The sequence below is a fragment of the Lichenostomus cassidix genome, chromosome 13 (genome assembly GCF_008360975.1).
Source record: "Lichenostomus cassidix isolate B80296 chromosome 13, HeHo_3.0, whole genome shotgun sequence".
Lineage (NCBI taxonomy): Eukaryota > Metazoa > Chordata > Aves > Passeriformes > Meliphagidae > Lichenostomus > Lichenostomus cassidix.
The window spans coordinates 4,622,455-4,649,332 of NC_139494.1; the positions used below are offsets into that span (position 1 = coordinate 4,622,455).

At 44.2% G+C, this 26,878-nt stretch overlaps 1 protein-coding gene across 10 annotated transcripts in view; it reads left to right on the forward strand.

The window, feature by feature from the left end:
- The window catches only part of LOC146431121 (rho GTPase-activating protein 7-like), a 52,003-nt gene that overhangs the window by 15,294 nt on the left and 9,831 nt on the right, over nucleotides 1-26,878 (forward strand). For 3 of the 10 annotated variants that reach the window (XR_014854858.1, XR_014854865.1, XM_085073427.1), the window contains exons 1-9: nucleotides 9,594-9,723; nucleotides 16,004-16,075; nucleotides 17,552-17,633; nucleotides 18,981-19,044; nucleotides 20,249-21,600; nucleotides 21,962-22,132; nucleotides 22,833-22,992; nucleotides 24,351-24,549; nucleotides 26,226-26,445. Coding sequence is in view for 2 of the 10 variants with exons in the window: in XM_085073427.1 (XP_084929553.1) it covers nucleotides 9,711-9,723; nucleotides 16,004-16,075; nucleotides 17,552-17,633; nucleotides 18,981-19,044; nucleotides 20,249-21,600; nucleotides 21,962-22,132; nucleotides 22,833-22,992; nucleotides 24,351-24,549; nucleotides 26,226-26,445 (2,333 nt within the window). In the remaining 8 variants the exon portion in view is untranslated. Of the gene's footprint in view, nucleotides 1-9,587; nucleotides 9,724-10,106; nucleotides 10,125-14,948; nucleotides 15,011-16,003; nucleotides 16,076-17,551; nucleotides 17,634-18,980; nucleotides 19,045-20,248; nucleotides 21,601-21,961; nucleotides 22,133-22,832; nucleotides 22,993-24,350; nucleotides 24,550-26,225; nucleotides 26,446-26,878 lie in introns of those variants that run through there. The other 7 variants (XR_014854859.1, XM_085073428.1, XR_014854861.1 and 4 more) reach the window with 6 other exon arrangements.

Sequence of the window (26,878 nt, forward strand, 5' to 3'; positions counted from 1 at the left end):
AATCCCAACTGAACCACAACCAAGGCTGAGTGTCAGACAGTCACACCATGCATTCCCAGCCTGTCTCACCAGAGTCCTCTTGCCAGGGTGCTGAAAGCTGCACCTCGCCTGCCAGGGGCTGTGCCTGAGCTGGTGTGAGCTGCAGGCCACTCCACAACTCAGCACTGCTGCAGGGCTGTGCTCAGTGTGGGCCAGCCAGCTCGGGTACTCTTGACATTCCTGGGTGTCTTCTAAACATGTAATGCTGATAGAAATGTTGTTTAAATATTTGTGAGTTATTTAAAAATAGTGCGTCAAATAAGCAGCCTGGTGACGCCTGCCAGACCTCTGGCTCAGACGAGTGCCTCGGTGGAGAAGGAAGAGGTCAGCACGAGTTATGTACACAACTTAGGCTCTGACGAGAGACATGCTGCATCCCTACAACACAGAGAGCCTCCTGGAAAGTCCTGTGCATCCCTAAAACAGAGAGCCTCCTGGAGAGCCCTGTCCTGTGGCCCTGAGGCAGGGAGTGCAGTGATGCTGCAGGAGGGGCTGCAGTTGGTCTGGATGCTCTGACCTCGAGCAGGAGGTTTGGCCATGCCCTGGTTGCTGGCAGTTGGCACACTTGGGTGTGCAAGCAGAAATGCTTTCTGGGGCCTGGAGGATGGGAGGGAAAACTCCCCATCCCCTTCTGAGCTGGCTAGGCTCTCTTGAGAGTTCCCCTTCTTGGTGCCTATATGTATATTTAGAGACCTAAATTTTAGGAAGGGGGAGTGAATTTTCAATCCAACCATGACTGAAGTATTTCAGTAGTTTCTTCTACTTCTTCTACAGTATTATTAGACAGAGCAGTTTAGGTTAGTACATGTGGGTGCTGGACAGAGGGGAAATGGATTCCTGTGCTAGAAAAGAGAGCTGGACATTATCTATTCATTATTTTAAATATTTATTTCCAGAGCTCTAATATACTTCTGAAATATTTTAAAAGCTGGTTTTATATGTCAACTTTATTCTCTGCTTTCAGTAAACAATTATCACTCAGAGAATAAAACAAGCTCCCAGGCATTGCTGAGGTACATTGTAGTCTATTAAGGAGACTAAGCCGACTGTAGCATATGAATATGCTTTTATGTTGCCTTTAAATCGATTTGACATCAATTCCAGGCCCATTGTAAAAATGAGATACATGATTAGAGCAACACTGTCATCTTTCCAAGGTATTTCCACTTTTTAGAGTTGCTGCAAAGGAAATTATTTTTAAAGCACTCAGAATATTGACCTGTTTCTTGGCTCTTGTCACAATCCATAGAATGGGTGCAAGGGGAGATCCTCTGTAGTTCCCTGACTAGACAGCACATCTTGTACATTTGGAAAATAGATTTGAAAGTTGCTACTGCAATTTTACACTTTGCCTTACAGATACTGATCTGCAGGTCCCTTTTTTCCCCCACTCTTCATTGGTTGCTTTATTCTTGTTCTCTTTAACATCTTCTTCTCATTACAAGTGCCAGAGTGAAAAGCCAAAATGAGTCTCAGCTTGTCTGAGGTACAGATACAAGCTGTGCTGCTTTTCAGATGAAAATGCTACATATACTTATGGAATCTATTGAAGCTATTTATCAAAATCTTTTGGCTGTTATTTCTCCCAAACAATTGCATTTTCAGAAGTTTACCGTTGGCCTAACATTAGTGATTCAAATGAAAAGCTGAAGCATATGTCATAGAAATGAGCACATATAAAAAACTCACAGAAATAGAACCGTGGTGTTTTTTGGGAAGGTCTCAAAGATTTCAAGGAATAATTTGCTGATGATAAATTTGAGCCAGGAAAAGAGCAAAGGGCATCAATTGTACAATAAAATCAATTCATAATCTATAATGTTTGATTTGGCTCAAATTGACCACCACTTTTTCCTTCTCTTTTATTGTCACATTCCTGGAAACTGATTGGTAAACACTTGACAAATACCTTTGGAAATAGTTTCTGCTTGGGGGATGCAAACTGATGAAGGTCACTGTGGTATTAGGTGCTCATACCAAGCAGCAGAACTGTAGGCAAGATCTACTGGCCCCCAGTTAGTCACCTGGACAAAATTATGGCTTCACAAATGCTTGAAAATAATGAAGCGAGGAGGTGACCATGGCCATACTGTGGAGAATTAAAACCAGCATTTGTTACATCTGTTTAAACAGTATTCTATCAAAACCTAATTACCTTTCAGATTTTACTATTCTGATATTCAATTTCACCAAGAAACTGCCAAAAATTCTAAAGTTTATACATTATAGTGCTTCTTATGTATGTGAGTTGCCATACCTTGCTCTCTTGTGATGAAATACTCCATGTTCCTTTGCATCCCCTTGCTCACACCAATGGCAATGACACACCAGTGGTGATAACTCTGGATGACCAGTTCCCAAACTCTGACATTCATTCCAATGTCTTTATTTCTCTGGCATTTATTTAGCTCAAAAGCAGGGAATTCTTGAAAACACTCACAAGGAAACCTGTTCTCAAGGGATTTCCAGATCTGACTGCAGATAAACTCAGGATAGTCTTAGCTCTAAAATGGCACTTGCCTGTGCTTCCTGAGCTGTTAACACATATTGTTAGAAACAGAAACTGTCTTTTCATGTGTAAAATCAATCTGCTAAAATTAGGAGGTACTGGCTTTGGCTGATTAGCAGAAAATGGACCTGTCCAGCTGCTTTGATTTGTTGCTGGAATGAGCATCCACTGGATCTTTAAGGAATCCTCTGTCCAGGCACTTTTTTCAACAGCTGGGATATAATGAAGATAGGAAGAAAAGTAAGCACAGTGTACTGCTCTGCTTTTCTGGTCCGGCAAGAAACAGCTGTTTTTCAAGAACCGTGACTGAAAGAAGATGCAGAGTTTGGGTAAAGATCCCATTTCACTCAGTCTTGGTTCCTATCAGGATCACAGCAGTGTCTGCTCTCCAGAGGGAAGGGCTGAGCTGTGTGTCACTTTGTGTCACATCAGCTGCTTAGCCAGGGATGGTGGCACGCTGCAGTCTCCTGAGGAGTTTTCCTCTGTGACACTGTTTCCCCACACCCCAAACCCAAACCCTGGTGCCATGGTGGGGCTGCCATGTGAGGGGAGAGCTCACATTTGTGTTGAGGCACTCAGGTCATGCTGCACCGGCTGGGAAAGGAGCAGCTTGGTGTGGTTTGTGAGCAATTTCACACCTGCAGGCTGCTCATGTGTCAGAGGGACACAGCAGCACAGGAGTGATTCCTGTTGGTTATTTTATACAAAGAGTTTTATTTCCCAAGTGTCAAAGTGTCATTTCTAGGATGAATCATCCATCCATGCTCTCATATCAGCCCTTTGGAGGCATACTGGTGAGACACAGAGTGGGCAGTCTGGGTTTATTTATTTAAACAACTGAAAATGTCCTGGTGGGTTTGTTCTCCTTCTGTGCTGCTGAACTGACAGTCACAGCAGGAATGAGGTCCCCCTGGGGGTGCCCAGACTGCAGAAGTCATTCAGAAGACGTCAGGGACTGGAGATTGCTTCTCAGTGTTGAGACAGAGGTGAGCAATTCTGTCCCTAACTTCTCCCTCCAAGGAAAGCTGTTGAGCAGTGGCAGTGAGGGCTGTGTGGAACTCCCATCTCAGCCACCAGGAGCAGGCAGAGGGCTGGGAAACAAGGCTTTGTGAATCAAAGCCTGTTAAAATCTGTGGCTTCTTACGTCGGAGCAGCTGAAAGGAGATACTTTTACATACAATTCCACGTATATTAAATAGAGGAACTTCACCTATTTTGTGATGTTCTGTCTCCTCCCACGGGTTTGTTTGGCTCTCCTACATCATGAAATGTCTTTGGCAATGACCACCAGCACAAGGCAGGACACTGTGTTCACTAATGCCTGGGACACGCGCTGGCTGTGTGGGGACTTGCTCTTTTGGATTTGTTTCTCAAATGAAATCCCTGTAGAGTTTTCTTCTAGGGAACATTAGTCTCAAAAATTTACTCTGGAGAGCAGCAGATTCTAGCCTGACTGCTTTACTTGGAAAAACATTTAGTCATTTCTGAAACAATGTTATTTTGAATAAAAAAGAAGCATTACTGACAGTGTCCATGTGCGGTGCGTCTGAAAAGAGGTAAGAGTTATCTATTCCTGAATATCTCAGGTCCAAATATAAGCTGGTGCAATCTAAAAGCTTCCTCAGGACCATTTCAGCAGCTTATTCATTCCACTGTGCAGGACCTGCTCTTGCTGGGGTGCAACTTAACCAAGCCCAAGTTCTCTTATGATTCTAGAAATGCATTTTAATAACAGAGATGGCAAAACCTTTTAGAGACTATACTTTACTGGGAGTAGGCAAAGATTACAAGCAACAGTCTTGTTTTTTCAGCAGAACAGTTTTTTTAAGCCTCAGCAGTTAGATGTTGACTTCAACTTGAACTTCTTTTGCAGTATGCTATCAATCCAGTTATATTCCTCCAAAGCATTGACTACATTTTCGAAGAAAGAACTGAAACCAAGCCTCCAAGGCTGTGTTATTGATCGAGGGCTTTCCTTCCTCAGCAAGGTCTGCTTGAGGAACAGATTCTGCTCTGTTCCTCAAGCACCTTGGCCAAGGCTCTGCAGGTTAATGCTTTCATGTAGAGACTTCAGAAGGGTCGGTGGCTCTGCCTTCAATGTCACCTTTGCTTTTAAGTGGCTCTTGAGATAGGAGAAGGAGTGAAGTGATTGAGAAAATCAAAGTGCTTACTCTGCTCGTTTTTCTCAGCTGGCAGGGGGTCAGAGCTGTGATTTCACTCTGGGTACCTTTCCCTGCACTAGGCAGTTAAACTCCTCTGTATTCTGCTCCCAGGCAGGAGGGTTTGACATAAATTTCCAACTCCGTGCACACATTTCTCCTGAGCTTTTTCAAGTTAAATGTTCTCGGTGAATCCATGAAACAAGAAGCTGTGGTTTTGTTGCTACATTCTCACATTTTAAGAACTTCACTAGTTCTGTAAGAATTCTTCAATTTGTTTAGTCTAACCCTAAAAGTCCTGAGAAAATCCCTGGAATTCGTATTGATAACATAGTATTTTCCTCTTTAAAAAATGCTTGACTTTTAACAACAGAAGGCAAAGGCTAAATTCCAGCTTGAGATTTGACCTGCTCTAATGAGAATTACACAATTTTAATGGAAATCAGTGCACTGGAATTTAACAGAGGGAAGATCAAATCAAGTCACTGACACCTGCTGGATCAGGCAACACTGTGTTGTTTTCCAGGATCAATAATTCCACAATATTTCGTTTCCTAACAACGTGGAGTAGTTGTGATTACCACAGGAGCAGGCAAACAGCCATATTAAGGGACCAACTTCTAAGGGATACAGGAATAAAAAGGACATTTTACCTTTCCATTTTAAAAAAGGCTTTGTCTTTGATTCTCAGTTCTATTATCTAGTATTAGAATGAGAATTCTCCCTGGCTTTTATTTTGCAGGGATTTCTAGAATAGGTAAGAAGTACATTCCCTAATATTTTGGGTTGTTGTGACCTTTTTATTGAAGGTTGAGTTTAGAAAGGAAGATATAAAAATTAGAATTAATGATTGCCTGATCCTGTTAGAGACCCAAATCCATAGCAGCATTTTCTAGAGTTCAGGTCTCTGAAAGTAAGCTTGGATAAGAGATAATGTTTTATCTACTGCAGGTTTTGCTAGAATGCCCCAGTGAAAGCAGCCAAGCAAAGTTCATTGGGAGGTGAAGAAAATAACATGAAAACCATTTGAAAGTTTTTAATCATGTTTTAAGATTTTGATGGTGAAGACCGGAAAATCAGGACTAAATGGTTTTGAATGACTACAGAGGGACAAACCATGAGAATGAGCTTCCTGTAATCCAAGAGCTTTTTGAATGACTTGGAGCCAAACCATTTTATCTTGAATTTCGGGGGAAAAACCTGCTGTTAATTTCAGGGGACCACTGAATGTGCTTATTTTCTCATACTTCAGTTCTTACACAGATGGCTTCTGGCAGGAAGAGCAGAGTGATAACAAGATGCTACATCTATAATATGATGGGTTAATGCTTTGTCTTCACCTCAGCAGCACTTCAGCATATCCAAGAGTCTATATTTAACAACATTATTTTCCTCTTTTTAAAAAAGGTTAAAGACTTTATTCAGCTTATTCTTGAGACTAGAGAAGAAAAATTGTGACAAGTCCAGGTTTCTGCATGTACATCTTTCTCTCTGCAATACACGTATGTGCAGTTTGTCTAACCGGCCTTGCATCACAGATGATAAAGTTTCAGTCTTTTTTCATGGAAAAATAGTTTTCAACCAATGGATTTCCTTCTCAGAATTTTTGGTTTTGTTAACCTGTCTTATTTTTCTTAATTTCATCTAATTATTTTCAATTTTAAATCCTTTTCCAGGGAGTTTATTAATTATTTTTTTTCTAACTGACAGTTAATCCCCACCACCTTTAACATTCCCTTATTTTAAATGTCTTAATGTATTGCCTTTGTTTTGTTCTGCATTTTTCCTCCCAAATGGCCTAACTTGTTAATTAATCATGTGGCTTTTCTCTGAACAACTTGTTTCCATAGAAATATCTTTCTTGATGCCTCCCAGTATAGTCATATCTGAAGTTAGATTCCTTGATCTCCTATGTTACCTCAGGATCATCAGAGAAGAAAATAGAAAACAATTACTTTGGGATCGTACCAAGAGAAAGTTAGAAATTAAATTTCTCTCAGCTTTGATTCATGAAAAGTGTTGAGGGAGGTGGTAAAAGGGAGAGAGGGGAAGAAAGGAGTGAGATGATCTCTGGTAAATGTATGGGAAATATTCCAGTGCCAGGAATTAAAACATGCAAGGAGTTTGGCTTTAATGGGAAGTGACTCCACTGCTTGGCACAGTGCCTGTCTGAAATAACTTTGGGAACTTGGGGGCTCTGCAGAGCTTTGGTTACCTTAATGAGTGATTTAGCAGCAGCAGGCTCATTGCTAAAAACAGTTAACTGTGGTCATGAGTGCCTGAGGAAGTTGTTTAAAATGACCCACTCTGGGATTGTCTTTCACACATTTGAGCAAGGTGGACTGTGACTGGTTTGGAGCTGCTGTGTGCAGAATCCCTGCATGTGCTGACTGCACTCAGGGGTTTGGTCAAAGCTTGGAGTCAAACCCAGCAGAAAGGTTCTGGAGATCTTCAGCAAGGGTAAATGGTTCCAGAAAGGAGCAAATCAAGCAACAATGACTATTTGGGGAAGAAGATCCCATTTTGCAGGCATCAGACCCAAACTGTGGCATAAGCTTTGAGGCTTTAATAAGCCCAAGGTATTGAGTGGTTCTTGGTGAGCTGCAGAGCTGGGAACTGAAAAGCCCAGCTGAGCAGGAAACGTTTGCTTGTCATCTTTCCCTCTGGCTTGGGAACCTCCACCAGCAGTCCCACAAGTCATCAGCCAGGTAGCTGAATATGGAGGGTTTGACACTGTGAAATACCCAGATGCCCTTCTGAACCTGAGACATCCTTATTCCAGACACCCTTATTCCAGTTTGTAAGCTTCCTGTGTGAGGGCTGAACCTGCTCAATGAGAGGCAGATGCCAGGATTCCCTGGGTTCATTGCCCTACAAGACAGATAAAATTATCAAAGTGGAGAAAAGTGATTCCTTCCTGAGAAGCCTTCAGAAATTCTTCACTGAATGCTCTGTGGCACTGAAGGATTTCACCCCTAAAATTTTCTTTGGGCCTTTTCTTGCTTGGTAACCCACTCAACACTAAGAAGTTCGATGGTAGTTTACTGTTAAAGAGAAAGAAAATGAGCATTTTAGGGTTCTGCACTCTCATCTCATGGAAAATGCCCAAAGGAAAATGGGAGGGAAAGAGAAACTGCATGCTCTAGTTGGAGCATTTCTATGGGATGGGAGCAGTCTATCTAGTGATGTTATCCCAAGATTTAAAAGATACATTCTGTCTCCCTAATCCAAGCACATTGCTACAAATTTAATCAGAGCAGGGTGTGTACTTTTTATATGGCTTTGGGTGGGTCTGGCAAAAAGCATTTTCTTAGGTAATCAGAGCTAATGCCACATATCACATTACCCTGATTTCTTTTGTATTGGGTCACCCAGTGCCAATATCTATTATCTTTTTCATTGTGCCATACAAATTGTCCATTTAGGAAGCTATTGCACAAAAATAAATCATAGGTCTGTGCAAATTTTGCATTTGGTTGTTATGCAGAAAACTATGATAATGAAACACACCCATAAATTATAACTTCATTAGGGTATAATGTTCCTAAATGAGACTGGGAAAAAGAAGATTACTTCATCTATAAAAATTCTTATTTTAATTAAAATTATTTTGCTTATCCACTTCATTCAAGTTCTTATTTTTCCTGCTGTGTTTTAGGCACCAACCTGTAAGAGCCTAAACACTGCAAGAAGTTGTTGTACAGAAATTTCGAGCCTGGTCTGGTTTACTGGAGTGGTTCTTAGTCTGAATTATCTTTCAACCTCTGTAAATTAACACAGCATCCCACCCTTCCATCTGCCCTATTGAACTGTAATGCCTGACAGTCCAGCAGATATAAAATTATTAGGGATTTAAAGTAAACTTTTAGGGAAATAATTTTGAACTTCTGATATGTTCATCTGAGACCAGCCTACATGCCACTCTGTACCTGTCAAGGCTGCAAAGACTGATCATGGTTTTTTATTGGCTTTTGTACTGCATCATTAAAAGAAGAAAGCAAATTACAGCAGCAAATGCAAAGAAGTCGAGTCTGTTGCAGAGGTTGCAAACATGCTAATATCATTTTAGCACCCAGACTCACTGTTCAACTGCATGTGAATTTTGCAGACCACAAACTCTTTTTAGTCCAGACTAAGTCCATAAAAGCAAAATAAAAGTTCAGGTTCTGTCTGATCCACGAAAACTACAGTGGTGAGGGACCTCACTGCAAAACAACACTGCAAACCATGGTGAGGCTGGGTCACACTCGGCAGCAGGAATGAGAGGTCGGTTTTAGGGATGAATCCACTCTGCTCCTTCCATCTGTGCTGCTGGGCACAGCATCTCCTTTGCGGGATGCAGCCTCAGTCCATGCTGGTGTGCAGGGTAGAGGCTGCACTGTTCTGGGTATTTGTTAGGAAGGAGGGGGGGAAATGAAAAAGTAGCTAATTCTGTAAAAATGTGAGGAATGACATTGGCACAACTTTAAAACATTGAGGTAAGCCAGCAACGGCGCCAGGGGGGCGTCGATTTGCCTTCTGGTACTCCTTCCTGAGAGCGAGTCCGGAGCGATGGGGCGGGAGAGCGGCTCTGAAGGGCCAGGAACGGGCAGGGACAGCCAGGGACGGGCAGGGACACGGGCAGGGACAGAGGGACACAGCCAGGGACGGGCAGGGACGGGCAGGGACAGCCAGGGACGGGGAGGGACCCAGCCAGGGACGGGCAGGGACACAGCCAGGGACAGAGGGACACAGCCAGGGACGGGCAGGGACAGTGCCAGGTACGGGCAGGGACAGTGCCAGGTACGGGCAGGTATCTGGGACATCCCTCCCGCGGCACGGGAGCGGCGGGCACGGAGCCGGACCGGGCGGGGCACGGAGCGGGGCTGTCCCGGGGCTGTTCCCGGGCCGGGGCGGGGCGGGGCTGGCACGGGCCGGGCTGGGCCAGCGGGGGTGGTCCGGGAAGGGAGGTTCCCCCCCAGCCGAGCGGCTGCTGCGGCCGGCGCGACCGCGGTGTGCGGCAGATGACATCCCCAGGTGAGGATCCGGTAGGTGCTGGGGCAGATGACATCCCCAGGTGAGGATCCGGTGGGTGCTGGGGCAGATGACATCCCCAGGTGAGGATCCGGTAGGTGCTGGGGCAGATGACATCCCCAGGTGAGGATCCGGTGGGTGCTGGGGCAGATGACAGCTCTAGGTGATGATCCAGAGGGTGCTGTGGCAGATGACACCTCTGAGTGAGGGTCTAGTGGATGCTGTGGCAGATGACAGCCCCAGGTGAGGATCCAGAGGGTGCTGTGGCAGATGACACCTCTGGGTGAGGATCCAGTGGGTGCTGCAGCAGATGACACCTCTGGGTGAGGATCAGTAGGGGTGCTGCAGCAGATGACATCTCTGGATGAGGGTCTAATGTGTGCTGGGGCAGATGACATCCCCAGGTGAGGATCCGGTGGGTGCTGCTGTTTCCTACCACTGCTTTGTTAGTGTGGCAGCAGCTCTCAGGCTGTCAGCACTTTGGATCATGTTCTTCCAGTAGCTTTTACTGACTTGTTGGATGCACTTGGCAAGTTCTGGGTAGAATGTCTGACTTGGTTGCCTATCTTTGAATATCAACAAGTTCCATCAGGGTAGAGTGACCCAGTGAAACAGTGTCCACTGCCCTGGGCTCAGCAGGCTCAGCACAGCACAGGCTTCGCACGGCTAATAAACCATTTTGGTTTTAGATATAACCGCTTACTGGACAGTCTCTGCCGGGTTAAATACTCCCTTACATGTAGGCTGAACCTGTACCACACACTGTGGTGTTGTTGGTATTTTGTATAATTAAAGAAAACTCAGTGCTATGCAATGAAAGAGCACAGACAAGTCTCTTGTTTTGGGGTTTGATACTCCTGTGCTACAGGTTTATTGCTATTGGCACTAGTGGCAGCAAGCAGTACCCTGCCTGCTACAATTCCTCCCAGGAATCTTGCATCAAGTGTTTCTCAATCATGTACAAGGGTCCTGTGAAGAAATATCCATAAAGAGCTTCTGCGTCAGAGAAATGTGGGATCTGTTCCCACTTTGCAGCCAGCAGGACTGAAGCACAGAGAAGCAACATATCTGGGATTAGATTGCAGGGAGATAAATCCCCTGTCTCACACCACTTACCTGGATAAGGATTTTCCAGTGTGGATTAGAAATTAGAGAGTTACACTCTGTTTCTCCTAAAGTTGATGTGACTCAGGTACCTACTTTCCTTGAGCCCCTTGAAATTCCTGTAGAGCAAACACTACCTTCTCTAACGTACATAGAAGCAATTAAAAGATCAGCCAGCACTGACAAGCGAGTTAATGTGGTCTGCAAAAAAAATGCCTTTAAACTTGTCTGGGTCCCAGAAACCAACAGGGGAGGCAAATGACAAGGACCTGAGAAAAGACCTTGCTATCAGCTTGGGAGTCCTAGTAATCAGCCTGGGAGCTGATGCCAAGGAGCTGGATAAAGATGCAATTAAGGTTGCCACAAAGTTCTGGGATACATTGCAGCTCCCAGCTGTGATAACTGAAGAGTTGGCTGCAGTTCCAAAACACCAGCATGATAGTAAAGTAGGAATGAAAGGACAAATATCTTGGCCTTTTCATTTTCCAGACATTTATGTTCGCTATCTGCATGGAGCCTAAATTATCCTGGCTAAATTCCAAGTTATAATCTCTTTTTTCCCCCCTCTTCCTCAAGTGGGTTAGTAAAGTACAATTAAGCTTTGATATTTTGAATTGCACAAGGGAAAACAGAATAAACATGACCACTTATTTATGATCCATCTAAGCTTTTGGAAAGTTTGACAGTTTTACAAGTCCCTGACTGCTTATCTTGGTCAGTGCAAACACCCTGCTTTGAAAGCATTGTGTTTGAGCCTTCAGCATGGAGTAGACATCATGTTCCAGCTCTCTTTTTAAGTAAGAGGATATAATGTAAATAAAAGCAGTTGTTAAAAATCCTGTCACAGGTAAAATGCAGTTCTGAATGTCTTCTAGAAATCAGAGTTTTAGCACAGCAAATGCATTTTTCACAGGGTGTGTATAAAATGAAATGCCTCATTAGCAGCTGTAAGTCACAGGGAAGTTACATCAATTTTTATAGCCCTGGGAAGATGCACAAACCAGAAAGATGCAATGGGAAACTCATAATTTGATCTTCAAATGGAATCTGAAAACCTCTTGTCACTTCCACCACTGTTAGCACAAGCAGGAATGACAGGATCTAAGTCAGTGTGTAAAGGAGCTGCCAGTTCCCAGCCCACGGCTCTGAGCTGTAGGAACAATGTGTGGCAGTTTGACATGAGGCTGCCAAGGGTGCACGGGGCCTGTTGGCTCCAGTTCTGCAGAGGCTGAGGGGGATGGCAGGCTGGGATTGTCAGCGATGAGAGGAGGCAACAGCATTTCCCCGTGAGGAGCACTTGGCCCTGCTGTGGCACAGCAAGCAGGTTCTGAGGTGGGGACCCTGTGCTTGTCTGCTTGTCTGTGGCTGTCGAGGATTATTGCTGTTTAAAGAAAAAAAAATATCTTCCTCTATAATGACAGAGGTTGGGAAAGAGCAAAATTCTTTTTCTGTTTTGTTCCAGAGTGGTGCAATGTGCAGTCAAAGTGAGGAGTCAGTGCTACCCTCTGTTCTGTTCTCCTGTCTGCACAGGCATGGCTCTGTGCTGGCTGTGTTAGAAATCCTTTCTTTGGCACAAGCACCACACTTGCATCCTGCAGGAAAGGGGACAAGGAAGGTCCTGCAGTAACTAATGCAGGAGTGCTGCAAACAGCAAGAAAACATCTCCAACTGTTCTTCTTCCTGCCATAGCTTTGGAAGGCATTCAGACTTAAACAATAATGCCTTTAATTAATGAAGTCCTGATCGCCATGTGATTCCTACCTGTTGAAACCAGAAAGCTATTTTGGATGGAGATAGAAGTAAAAGTAATGCATCTTCCATTGGTTTTAAAAATCTCTTAAAAATTGCTTTGAAATAGACCTACAATGAGACACCTCTGTGAAAAGCAATACATTTAGGTAAAGGTTTCCCACCAGGCCAAGCTCCATGGCCTGGGCAGGCAGCTGCATGTCCCCACATCTGTCCCTGCATGTACCCACCACTGCCCTTGGCCTGCCACTGGAACTTATCAGAACATGTGGTAGCCAATTCAGAAAGTGAAAACTTCACAAATCTCATCCTGCCAAACAAAGAGTGCCTCATTTCCTACCAGTTTGGCTGCAGGACCTGCTGGCATAGGCTCGGGGTGTCGGTGAGGACGGGTGGGAGCTCGCAGTTGGGGAAATGAAGAAGTCTTCTGCTTTAGCAGCTACTGAAAGTCACCCTGAATCCTGGCAGCAACGTTCACTGTGCTGATGCTTTCAAGAAGAAATTGATATCCTCCCATTTTATTTAGAGTATTAAAAAACTTAAAGTAAAGTTGGACAGTCTTCTTTAGTTGAAGTTTGGGATCACCTCATGGTGAGGCTGACTGGCATGTTTGATGCAGAGCTGTCACTGGTTTCAGTCGCTGCCTCTGCCTCGTTGTTAGGAAAGAGCTGCTTCTTGTGAGGAAAACATCTCAGGGACAATGCCCAAATCTCAGCACAGATGTCTTTTCTTTATTGCAAACAATCCTGTTCACATTGATGTTCATTCTGACAGGGATTCACTACACGCTGCAGCACCTGGTTTGTAAGTACCTGCAGGGTGTAGGTCCTGCAGTCTGCAAACAGGACAGTGCTCAGAAAGGGACACACAGTTTTCCAGCCCAAGTGGCTGCCAGAGAGGTGTCACAGCCCCTCTGATGGAGGTACTGGGGCTCCAGGATGCACTGGGGACAGCCTGGAGGGTGGGTGTGGTGCTGGGACAGGCAGGCTGGGGCACAGCCAGGACTCAGTGCCGTCTGCAGGGGCACTGAGCCTTCAGCACAGAACATACCTGTGCAACACGGTACAGCCGAAGGGTGGCACAGGCTGGGCACTCTGTGTTGTTTCTCATAAACATCTGGTAGTAACCTACCACCCGTAGCCTACGGGGGAATATCTGGCTTGGCTTGGAAAAGGTGCTGGCAGCCTCCAATCTAGGAATATTAAGCTTTGCAGGTTTTTTTTTTAATCTGCTTAATTATGAAATCAGTTCAGGAGAGGGAGGCAACGCGTTTAGGTTGCTCTGCTATTTCAGTTGTGCAGATAACACCCAAAAGGTGTTAAAAAGTTGCCACCCTCTTGTCTAGCCCAGGGTGCTCCAAGCCCTGTCCAACCTGGCCTTGGACACTCCCAGGGATGGGGCATCCACAGCTTCTCTGGGTCATCTGTGCTCTGGGTCACTCCTCACCCTCACAAGGAATAATTTGTTCCTGATATCTAACCCAAACATGCCCTATGATTGTGCAAAGGTGGGTTGAAAGGCCTGAAGATTTACACCACTAAAGAAAATTCCCCCAGTTCCTCCATCCTTGTTCTATGGAAGAGCCCACTTTGAAATGAGACAATGCCATTGTCTTTTCAGTCATATTCATTGAAAACATCCTCACTAGGTGCAAAATATTTTTCTGCCGTGTTTTTCTGTTCTTTTTGCATCACTGTTCATGGCTTAGTTTGGTCTAAAAATAGAATTCTACTTTTAATATGTTGGGAGCTGGGGAAGCTTCAGCCCCTACACAATCCCTGTCTGAGCTCAGGATTGTTGTGCACAGGCTCTGGCTGACCAGGCTGAGGTCTGGAATGAGGACAGCTACAGTTTCTCCACAGTTGAGGTGGCTGAGTGAATCTACTGGTTTTTTCTAACTGAAAATCAGCTTTTCTTTGTGAAGACTTGGTGTTAGACTGGTCATCTTCCTGGCTCTTTTCTACAAATAACTTTTCTTTCCTTTTTTTGCTCTCTGAGTAAAATGCTTGTCTTTTTTTGACTCCTCTCTTGGTATTCAGTAAATGCTGTGTTGTGGTAAAGATTATGATAAATTATGGCACTAAGTATAGCAATAAATATAGGCATAGTGTATATGGGCTACTGTAGAAGAAACTAGTTTCTGTTCTGCAGTGTGAAAAAAGAAAAAAAATCATGCATCTGTTTTGTGTAAAAACGTCCTTGTGTTCCTTTGGTATCACTTCTTTCTCAGATGAAAAAGCCATACAGTTTTGTGCGGGGAAGCTTCTGTTAGAATGGCATTGTCCAATTTGATCAAGTGACAATGGAAAAAATATAACATTTAAAAGTAGAATAATAAAATGATGGAAGTTGTGTGATGTTTTTTGTGTCTTCAGTCTTTTGCACTGATGACTTACAACTGAGAAGTCTGAGCAAAGCAAGCAGTGAATTTGAGCAGGTATGTATGAGACGTGCCTTGGAATCCTAATCTGTGAGTGTATTACGTGTAAAGACAATAGTTTTAAGAAACAGCTCTGTTCCTCTGGCCTATCATGCTACACTTCAAGGTGCTTTAAAAACATTTCTCTCTACTGAGCATGCTTGATTTTAAGGTAGCTCAAAAATGTTCCTTTCAAAGAAGTCTTTGCCTTAGGTTGGTGTGTGTTGTACCATGAGCTGGGGTGAGCGCAGACTCACACCAGGTGGATGTGGGAATCCTCTCCTCTTCCACAGACCCAGACATTTCTAGGATTGACCTGCTGGTGTTTTTGAGGAATCTGGTGTTCTGTGATTCCGTGAGGCTGTGCTCTGCTCTGCTGCTGTGGGAATGTTCCAGTACTGGCCACAGGCCTTTACCAGTTGTGACAGAGTGAGCAGTTAGCTCTCGACATCTGCGGTGCTGCAGAGGCTGCCAAGTTGCGTAGGTAGTTGGCAAGGAAATAAATATTGATAGACCCTAGCAACAGGTACTCCTGAGAACTCTTGTTCTGGGAATGCTTAGGCCGTGTCCAGTGTTATTAAAGTTGTGAGAGCATTTTAAGTTTATTTATAGGGTTTGTTTGTGTCTTATCACCATCTCTCGGCACTGGAATGCACGAATGGGCTTTGCTGTGTGAGGGCACAGATGTGTGTCCTACACCCTGCTCTGGTGACTCCTTTCGGCTTGGAGCAGATGCCCCATTGCCCCCAGCTCAGGGGTAGCTGATTTACACCAACATGTGACATCCCAACTATGTGCTCATATCTGTTCTCTCTTGGATTTGCTTATCTGTCCTATGGTGGAGTGACTACTGCAGAGCTATGTGCATGGGAGTGCATTGGATACAAGGGTTTATTCCTTTTTAGCAGTATCCAAACAAAATATTAACACACAAGGAGAAGTTAGCTTACCCTGTAAAAGCACTGACTCTGGTGAGCACTGTCCATGAACAACTGTGTGTTCTCATTGCAGAAATTGAAGCCAGAGAAGCCTGCGACTGGCTGAGAGCTGCTGGATTTCCCCAGTATGCTCAGCTGTTTGAAGGTATGATCACAAAGACTTGTCAAGCAGCTGACACTGAATTCAAATGGAATTGTTCACATAAATAATATATTTCAGAACCTGACACTTTTGATGGAAGCACTTCCAAATTCTGTTGTATCTTCATGCAAACTTATAGAAAAAGTGACCTGGTGTGTTTTACTGCAGAAGGGACATCTCAGCAGGGACTCAATAGAATTCTATAAAGGACTAAATCTTCTCTGGTTTTCTTTTACTATTGTTAGACTGTAACTCAGTCAAATTTCTGCTTTTGTTATTTTTAATTGCTTATAATTTTTTCAGGATTTTTTTCTTGGAGTGCTGGAAGTGATGTTTCCAACCACTAATGCAACCAAAGCTCCTCTGAGACTCTCCAGCCTGTGGTCTCAGTGAGGTTGCTTTATTGGTGTTTTGAAAAAGAATGTTGGAAAAATCATCTTGCAATCATAAGTGTTTAGAGGAAATACTCAGCAGCAGCTAGCCAGTCAAAAAATGAAATTTCAGCATGTTTTCATGTTGTTGAAACTACAAGGAGTGCTTATTTCTTGTGGGGGGGGAGGATTTGCTGAGAACTTGTGTAATTTTTCAGGCCACATTTGTGCATATACCTTTAAACTGTTCTTCTTTAAACTATGTTTATTGTTACAAACATTGAAAGAAACGAAAGCTAATTTATTTTCAAGAAAGATTTTATCAAAGAACTACAGTTAAAAGAACAACATTAACTGCTCCCACCTCCCCAGGTCACTGCAAAATTGAAAATTTGAAGTCAAGCCCTAGAGCTGGATTTGAAAGCTGTATTTTATGAAACCTGCTGTCCCTGGAAATGCTTCCTGTCTGACTAGAGCAGATTTTATTCTCTAAGCTGTTTGTTGGAAATGTGCATTGCCATGCTTCTGGGAAATGAATCCTCTTCACTACCTTGCTGCTTATGCAGTGTACTGACCTGGCTAGGAAAATTAAGCTTATAAAATAGGCTAAGAAAATACAGATGGACCTCAGTGGTTCCCTCATCTGTGAGGCTAAATCTCAGGAGCAGAAACATTGAACTCTTCAGCTTCCAACCCAGCATGATGTGTCAGGCTCACTGCAGCTCAGAGTGGATGTCAGGTGCTGCATTGCACCTCACCATGGCGAAGGCGCATGGAAAATTATCCCAGTTTTACACTGCAGAAGGTGCAGAGAACCAAAGCAAATCTAAAAGTTATTTTGTGTTTCTTGTCTAGGGCACTTGGTCACTGCAAGCTCCTGCAAATGCACAAGTGCTTGTCCACCTGTAATAATAGCAGCAAGCAGATCACTGCATTTATTCTCCCACTTGCTCTGAGGAACTGATCCACACTTACTGGAAGGATGTTTGCATGAATGTACAGCTATAGAAATAGAGTTAGTTTTGTTTCACTTGTGATAAATAAGTTGCAAAATAGAAATATTTTGCAATTACAACTCAGACTTCAGATTCAACTTCTTTGTTCACAGATATGCAGTTTCCCATTGATGTAAAAACTGTAAGGAGAGATCATGAATTTTTAGATGGAGATGCGATTGAATCACTCTTCAGGTAAACATTAATTATGAATCATCTTTAATACCCCCAGGCCCCACAGTTATTTGTCATTCATCTTTTCTTGCCTTTGTTTTTGTCAGAGACTAACAAAGTCACCAATGCTGTGACTGAAAGAAATCACTTAAACATATAGTGTAGTACCCATGAAGTTGGTTGTTTTAGGAATTCAAAGGTAAAGTAAGCATGTGTCTGCACTTCTTCTTCAGACAAGCTCTCAGGGATGTTAAACTGAGCATTAAATCTCTTTTTTTTGTAATGTGAAATATCTGCAAGCTGATAAAAAATAAGCAGTGTCAGGCTGCTCTCTAGGATCACGTCTGACAGAGTGCAGGAATTTCCTCCAACTTCTGTTCCAGCAGATAGACAGAAAAAAAATATCTGTATGAGATCTGTTCAGTTTTCCTGAATATTTTTTGAGTGAGAAGCAAAGGTATTGATTTGAAGTTATTGCTTTGCCACAGCTGTTGAGAACACACGAGTGAATTGTCAGTGCCAAGGCAGATTCATGGCCTTTTGGAATTTCCCCATGGAAGAGTGCCAGGATTGTGTGAGGCTTCTGCTTCACTTGGTACAGCAGTTACTGAAGCTTTCTCCTCATGAGATTGTGTAGCAGAGTTTCTGTAGCAGAAATTGTGACTTCTAACACTCAGGGGACTGGAAAGTTCCTCTCGTGGCAAAGTGCTCTGTTGCTTTTCTGTCCTGTCAGGTCATGTGAATCTGAATTCTGCCTGTAGCAGAGCACCAAGAGGAGTTGTTCACATGCACATCTCCAAAGCACAGCAGACACTGGAGAACTCTGGGGATATTTTGTTTCTTATTATGACTTCTGTCCTGAGTGCTCCTTGGAGACTCTCAGTGTGCCTCCTGTTGATGCCACCAATTCTTTGACAATTAAGTGATTGACTTTAGTTTGGAACCTAATTGATTCCACAAGCTTTAATTAAATTGATAATAAAGTCCTTCCAGGGATACAGGTTAATGCCTTGATTTTTGAATTTTTTTTCAAGAGGCCCACACAGTTTCATTTATTTTCAAAATCTTAAACCAATATGAAGATTTTCAGAATAAATAAAGCTAATAATATGATTGTTAAATTAAATGATTGATGATGGTTGTCTTCTCTAGTTTCAAGGTGGCAGAACTGGAAGTGTGAACATCATGGGTTTGCTATTGGTGCTGGTTTTGGGGACCAATGTATAGGAGCCTCTAACAGAATGTCAGTCTTTGGCACCAATAATGAACACTCCTTTGTGGAAGATCACAACTAGTTTGGTGCATGTTTGTTTTCAAGAAATAAACGAGTTGAAATTTAAAACTCCTGTGTTTTTTCTCATACCCCAGAAGGTTGAACACATTGAACAAGTATGCATCAATGAAAGTGGAAATAAGCCGTGATAGGAAACGGGTATGTTTGTAACATGGAGTTCCTGTTCTCATTAAAGATGTGTTTAGGTACTGCATCAAAAACCTGGGTTAAAAAGGTGCATGAAGGATTGGCAATTTCTGAACTTCTCTTTCTATTTTATTCCATCCTGCAAAGCTCTTTTTTGCATTTTATGTTGAAAAATGTAGGGATGGAGATTGAAACTACGTAATGTTTGAAACTTTGTAAGGTAGATTGGAGTGGCTTTTGAAACACTTTTAAAATTTGATTCAACACACACTACTGTCCAATAGTTGACCCAAAGCCCCATCTTATTATTGCTTTGCTAAGTATTTTCCCACCTTATTTGAGTGCTGAAAGTTCACTCTTACTGTGAACTTACTGACAAAACAAAGAAATTAAATGGTCAACCCAAATGTTCAGGCAGTAGAAGCTGGGGAGGTTTTAACTGTGCTGTGCCTTCATGCTCTCCCACAAAAAGTGCTGCAGCTAAATCAGAGTGGGAGCCACAGCTTGGCTGGGCAACACCAGGTCTGCAAAGCCTCTGAGGTACCATGGATTAACTGCAGGACTAGCAAGAAAATAATGCCATCTTCTGGAAAAATGTCTGGTTTTTGGAAAGTTCTGCTCTGTCGTTAGAGAAAAATGGGACAGTAGAGCCCAGAGAGAAGAGAAAGGCAGCTCCCATCTCTCTTAACATTCTGCTGTCCCTGAGTTCCCTTGGAATAGGGACAATACAGCAAAGGGGGCACCTGGGGCAGGTGACAGGGCAGGCTGAGGCTCCAAAAGAGTGCCACAGATACTTATGCTGCCACAGTCCCACAGCTAAACACTCCTTTACTGGATAATGGGTGAGTTTTGGACACAGAAGTGTGAGAGTGTTTGATTTGTTTGGCTTCAGGAAAGGCTGTGTAAACCCAACACAATTATCTTTCAAAACCTTTGGATTTGCCACAAACCAGGATTTTTCACCCTTAGATCAAATCTGTCACCTTTCCCAGATTTGTCAGCATGCTTGGGAGTCATTTGTCAGCATGTTTTTCAACTAACTCAGGGCACACTGAATGGTGACTGAATGGTCACATTTCCATAGGATGGTCTTGGGGGTTTTGGAGGCTGGCAGAAAACTTACATCTCCTTTTTATGTTAAATTCATTTTTTGTAATTTAAAATTTGCCAAACTTTGCCCTTGAACCGTTTATGGTTTTTTTTTCCTCCTTCTAAGAGCAATGACTCTGAAGATGATGAGCCTTGTGCCATAAGTAACAGATGGACTTACGAGAGGTGCAGCCAGCGGTGGTCTCGCATCGAGAGCCTGGCAGCTTTTCCAGCACAGGAAGGTGCTGGTGCCTCCACCCCAGGCAGTCCAACACTGAAGATCATCAACAACGAGGACACTGTCTTGCTGGATCATGGTGAGAAGCAGGATGTGTCCTCAATTCACAGCACCAGCAGTGCTGACAGTGACATTGGTAACTCCCCAAAACCTTTTGAAGATGTGGAAACCAGCACGAGTTCCTCAAGATGTTCCTCAGTTAAGGTGCCTTCGCTGGACTCTGCTTTTAGTTGTTCTCCTCCCCCCAGTGAATTTTTAAATATCACCAGTGAGGAGAAGCTTTTGGATAAATCACCATCTAAGAAGAGGAAGAGTCTTCTAAAGAAAATGGAGAAGCTGCACTTAAGGAGCTGCAACTTAAGGAGTGGCCAGCCAAAGGCCAAACCCATCATAAGTGAACCTGTTCTTCTGGAAGGACTTAATGAAGAAAAGATGAAGATGCTGAACTGTGTAAATATTTCTGACCTCTCTGGCATCCGAACAAAGAACAATTCTTCCTTTTCTCCCCGCAGCTGCAATAGCAGCAATCAGTCTGCACATAGCAGCACAGGGAGCACTCCAAGCCCTGTTATAAAACCAGGCAGCCCCTGTGAAGGAAGTGGAACGTGTGCAGAGCACGTGGACTCCAGCAAGCTCTTGCTGGGGAATGATCTGTCTCAGCAAAACCTAAAAAATGACACGACGTTGCAAAAGAACCAGATGTTTCACATACCACAAGGCCATAAACCCGGCACTTTCCCCACAGTACTTACAGACAGCTCCGTGTCTTCAGCAGACAGCTCTTCTGTCAACTGGAGAACTGGGAGCTTCCATGGGTGCCAGAGGAGCCGGAGCAGAAGTGGTTCTAAGGACCCCAAAGCCTCCAGGAGTCCCCTGTCGGGGAGAGACAACAGGCTGAGTGTGTATGACAACATGCCCAACGTGGACCTGGAGAATCTGGAGGCAGCACAAGTTGGTGACGATGATGTTTTTGCAGAATTGAACAGTGTCATAGCAGATGTCAATGGTCTCAAAAAGTTGGTTGATCAGTGGACAGAGAAGTTCTCAGATGATGTGGATTCTGACTTTGCCAGTGACTTGACCTCTTTGTATCCACCCTCCCCTAAGGAAAGCTCTCTTGAAAAAGGGGGCTCAGAAGATAAGACAGCAGGGGACGCTGAGGGAGAGAGCAGCTGTGTCCTGGGCAAGGAGATTGGTTCTGCAGACCTGACATACATCACAGACTCTGAAAACACCAACAGGTCAGCCATCCTTGGGTTTGCATTTGATTCTGTTCACTCAAAATAGGATTGCTTTGCCAGAACGAAGTATTTCCAAGTGTGTCCTAGGCAGCAGGGTCTGCTCCACGGGCACTGGAGGCAGGTACTGCTCCAGAGGCACTCTGGTACCAACATCTGACCTCTGCTGACAGCAGCACCCTTAGAACCTGCACGAGCACTCAGACATTTGGAGTCAGGGAAAGTGTTTTTATTGCCAGAGGATTTCCTGGATGGGAAGTGCAGCTAACTGCAGGTCATTTAGAGTTTTAGGTGCTTCACAAATGCAGGCAGAAAATAGAGATAATGGAAATGGTATTAAGATTAAACAATATTTATCCCGTAGGCATGGGAAGCAACACTGGTCTGTGGAAGAGAGCATGAGCTTGGAAAGCCTTTCCCTCCAGACTGATGGCCAGTCAGCTGCCCAGCTGGCCCGCACACAAAAACTGGCCTTATTGAAACTCACGGCTTTAATGGACAGATATTCCCCTTCCAGTAAGCAGGGCTGGAACTGGTAAGTTGTCTAATATTAAAGCAACCTGAGCTGGAAAGAGAGGATTTGGCCTAAACATGTGAATTTCCTTGTCTGCCTATACACATTCAAGTTGAAGAATTTCATCCTATTAAATTGCTGGCAGCTTCATGGTTATTTCCATGGCTCCGGGATTTCCTCTGCTGTGGGCCGCATTTTGGGCCCTCCCTGGTGGTCATGCTGTTACTGATTCTAAAGCACATTACTGTTTTTCTTTACATTTGCCTGGTTGCAGGGCTTTGTCAGTGGTCCTTTGCAGGGACTGTGGGACCTGAGGTGAGAGCTGGCTGGACTGAGAATCCAGCCCTTCAGCACTGAGTGTCTCATTGAACTAAACCAGTGACAAAGTCAGACACACAGAGGATTTGCATACGTCAGTCAGCATTTTGGGATAGGGAAATGGAATACAGAAAGATTGAAAAAAGCCCTGCTGTGCCCTAAAGGGATGGAATGTATTTCCCATGAGGATGCTTTATTAAAGTTAATTTCAGCAATGAACTGAGGGAGTCGTCCCTGTAATTGCCTTTGCTGATTTTCTCTCCCTCCTGATGCTGTGTGCACAGGTACGTGGCAGAATTTGGGGCTGAGACAAGGTACAGCCAAACCCTTCTGATGAGTGTAAAGCAGCGGGTAGAATGTGCTGGACACCTAATGAGGTCCTTGTGCTGGTTTTTGTTTCCAGGACGATACCAAAGTTCATTAAAAAACCAAAAGCCTCAGACTACAAGGACAAAAATGTGTTTGGAGTTCCTTTACTTCTGAACGTGCAGCGAACAAGCCACCCCCTGCCCAACGGCATCCTGCAAGCCCTGGACTATCTGAGAAGCCACTTTCTTGACCAGGTAGGAACTGAAGGCAGCCCAGAGCAGCTCTGAGCCATGAACAGATCTGCTCCAGGGAACCAGACTCTGCCTTTTGTGAAGGTAGAGTCCTTTCTTGCCCCACAAGGCTCTGAACAGGCAGAAAGGTGTAGGACTGAGCAGGTAGCCTGGGAGGAAATACCTGTGCTGATTCCTTCTGGGAATACCTGTAGCCCTGTAGTGTATTTCCGTGCCCTGCCTCACTGAAACCCTCTGCAGTGAGTTCTCTTGCAGTCAGGCTGTCTCTGCCTGGGGAGGTGTCACATCTCTGCTCCCTGAGGAGACAAATCTGCCAGACAATGTCATTGTTCCCTCTGTTCTGCGGCTGCTGACAGTGCCAGAGCTAATGTGAAAATTAATCTTGTTTCAGCTTGAAATGCACCGCTAAGCAGAGAGGAAACATTACAGCAGTGCCTGTAACAACTTTTTCTGGGTCTCAGCTGGGTATTTATCCCCTAAGTGGAGGTGGCAGTGGAAGTGTGTGCTGCATGTGGTATTTCTATAGCATAGCTGCAGAAATTGAAGGCCCTGTGACTTGGGACATACTATTTCAAGAGAGGACTTTTTTCCTATGCTTTTCCATTGTCTAGGTGTTTAATATCACACCAAAGTGCAACAGTGTGTGAGTTCTGTGAAGTGACAATGCAAGTGTGTTTCATTTTGAGGTTATGGTATCCACTCAGGTCATAAAAATAAACCAAAGTGTCTAAATATTGTCGCAGTGGCACAAAGTAAAACTGTCAGCAGAAGCTTTGGTGGGGTCGAGCTCATGGGAAACTCCTAAATCTCACTTTTGTCTGAATTGACAATCATATTAAAAATAAAATCCTAATTTCTCTTCAAATGGCATCTGCCCTTTGCCAGCCTGTGGATGGATTAGATGTATCAGATGTATCAGATGTATCAGCTGTGACAAGGAGTCTGGTGGATCTCACAGTCAGTTTGTGGGAGCCAGCACTCGATGTACATTTGTGTTTGGTGGACACACACTGGTGAATTTGAAACTCAGAGTTGCCATGTGTAAACACAGCCTGCCCAAGGAAATAGACAGATGCCAGTAGTAGTGATTTTAAAAGGCAAAATTAGTAATTTTGCATTAATTAAAAAACAAACAAACATGAAAATTGTTATGTCACAGCTGGTTCTGTGGGCATCAGGCATGGTTTGCCTCAGGGAAATATCCATACAGCTTCTAATGATACAAAAGTATTTTGGTGTTATATCCCCCTGCCATCACAGGATATTTGCTACCACAAGGAAGATGAAGGATCATTTATTTGTCAGAAGTTTGATTCCCGTTGACTCCTCTCCTTGTCTCTAATAATTTCTTTTACCCATAGGTTGGCCTGTTCCGAAAATCTGGTGTTAAATCCAGGATTCTGTCTTTAAGAGAAATGAATGAAACCAACCCCAACAACGTCTGTTACGAAGGGCAGTCAGCATTTGATGTGGCAGATATGGTGAAGCAGTATTTCCGAGACCTTCCCGAGCCTATATTTACTAGCAGGCTCTGTGAATCCTTCCTCCACATCTACCAATGTAGGTACCAAAAGCTGTAATTTTCCAACACCTTGTTTATCTTAATATTCAGCTGTACCAGGCAGTGGCTGGACTAGGACTAGTGCCATGTGCCCCTGTAGTCAGAGGAGACAAGTCAGGCAGGACAGTTCTGACAAGGTGTGTTCATGGTGGCTCTGGACCTGAGAGCTTCCCCTCTACCTGCTGTGAACCAGCTATTTGTCTTCCTTGAAGGATGAGTGTGATGCCATGCTGCTGCAGCCCCCTAAAACTGGGCTTTTAAACTGCCATTTCCTTATGCAAAATTAAGAAAAAACCTCATCCCCTTGTTCATGGTACGGCGTAGCTCCTTGAGTGAGAAGTTCTGTTATATTGAAGAGATTTCTTTATAAAGGTGCCCAAGAACAGCTGCTGTGGAACAGCTGGGAAATGCCAGCAGCTTTCTGCCTGTGCTCACACTGTTAGTGTCCTTGACACTCAATCCAAAAAAGGAAACTTGAAGCTTCAGCATCTTGTATACAGTTTAAACAGGTTCTATCTCCAGTACTTTGCCCTCAAGGAATTCACTTTCAAAAAGCAGATGGGTTGGGGAAAAAACTCGAAGTAGAGCTAATAATGTTGTTGGGATAGACAAGTTTCTTCTGCTTTTGTGGAAAGGTTTTGAAAGGCAAAGTGTGAGCTTTCTCAGAAGACTAGTTTTGCAGCCTAAGCTGTGTGACTTTTATTGACATAAGTCCATGAGCAGCTGCTGTCCTATGTATGGTGTGGGTACATGAAAGTTTGGTTGGGTTTTATTTTGTCACCTGTCAGGGTTTTAAAATACTGTCTGAAACTGATTTGTTTATTTGTTTGAAGCAAGTTTTCTCTTTGCATTCATAAATTCTCCTTTTTAAGGAGGTCCACAATTCCCATGTCCAAAGGATGTATACCTGTTTTCCTCCATTTATTATAATCTGGCCACTATCTCTTGTTTTGGGAGAGAAACAGCAAATGCCCAAATTCAGTTCAGCCCACTCCCCCATCTTCAGCCAGAGGTGACTGGAGCAAGCACACAGATTAAATGCCTCTTCTGGAGTTCAGAAAGGTGCTACTATCACCAAGAAGTGTGTTTTGTGTGCTCTATATACGTGCTTCTATGTGAAGGGAAGCAGAAGTGGTCTTTCCCCTTTGCAGTGGTGTTGATTGGAGGAATCCTTGTGTAGGGGATGTGTGGCAGGATGAGCCATACCCACTCTCCTGCAGGAGCTGTTTGGGCAGACAGTATCACTCGGGGTTAGTGTGAATTAAAATCTGTTGGCAAAACACCAGTCTCTGAATTATCTGAGAGCATCTGTTCCCTTCATGCTTGAAGCTGAAAGGAAAAGACAGCAGCTACCTGCTCCAAAGTATCACTGCAGAGTAATATTTTATGGAAGACAGACCCTTGTTTGGATTGTAACTCAGTTCAGGATAAATTCATTGGCATGTTCAAGATAAATTGCAAGTCAGGCAGCAGCAGCCCTGGGTGTGAACATGCTCTTGACAGGCAGTAGGAGAGATGGCACATGTTTGACAGGATAATGGCCTTTCCTTGTCTGCTGTGAGCCTGGGACAAGGAAATGGATGAACCCACTAGCTCAGTGCCCTGCTTGGGGCCCTGCTGATGGATGCTCCTTCCACAAGTCACGTGTGATTTTTATCCTTGTTTCTCTTCTCAGACGTGCCAAAGGACCAGCAGTTTCAGGCTGTCCAGGCTGCTATTCTCCTTCTCCCAAAGGAAAACCGAGAAGCTTTGAAAATCCTCCTGTTCTTCCTGCGAGATGTGGTGGCTTTTGTTGAGGAAAACCAGATGACCCCGACCAACATCGCAGTCTGTCTTGCGCCTTCTTTGTTTCACCTCAACACCCTGAGGCGGGACAGTTCCTCCTCCTCAACCAGGTATTGTCATCTTGATGCTGCTGCCCACAGTGTCCCTTGCTGGAGCAATGCTTTTTGTAGCTGGCCTAGGCTCAGTGTCTGCTTTTGAGGGGGAAATAGAGTGTGTGTGCCTTGGGGTTTGCCTGAAATCAGGTGCAGCAGGAGCTGCTGCTTACTGCCCAGTGCAGAGGCAGTGCTAAGGCCCCACTGCCATGCTCCTGGCCAGTCTGTGTGTGTCCCTCACCACTGCTGCACTTGCCTGGTTGCCCAGGAGCCCAGCATGTGGCCCACTGCTTGCATTAAGTGGTGCTGGCCATTGGCAGGGTGCTCCTGCACTGGCAACCTGAGCCCAGGTGTGGCTTTAAGGCCTTGCAGATACCTGGCAGATTGAAGCAGCTACTGGCACTGGTTCTGCTGGGTGATAAGGGGATCACTCCTGCCAAATCGAGCCACA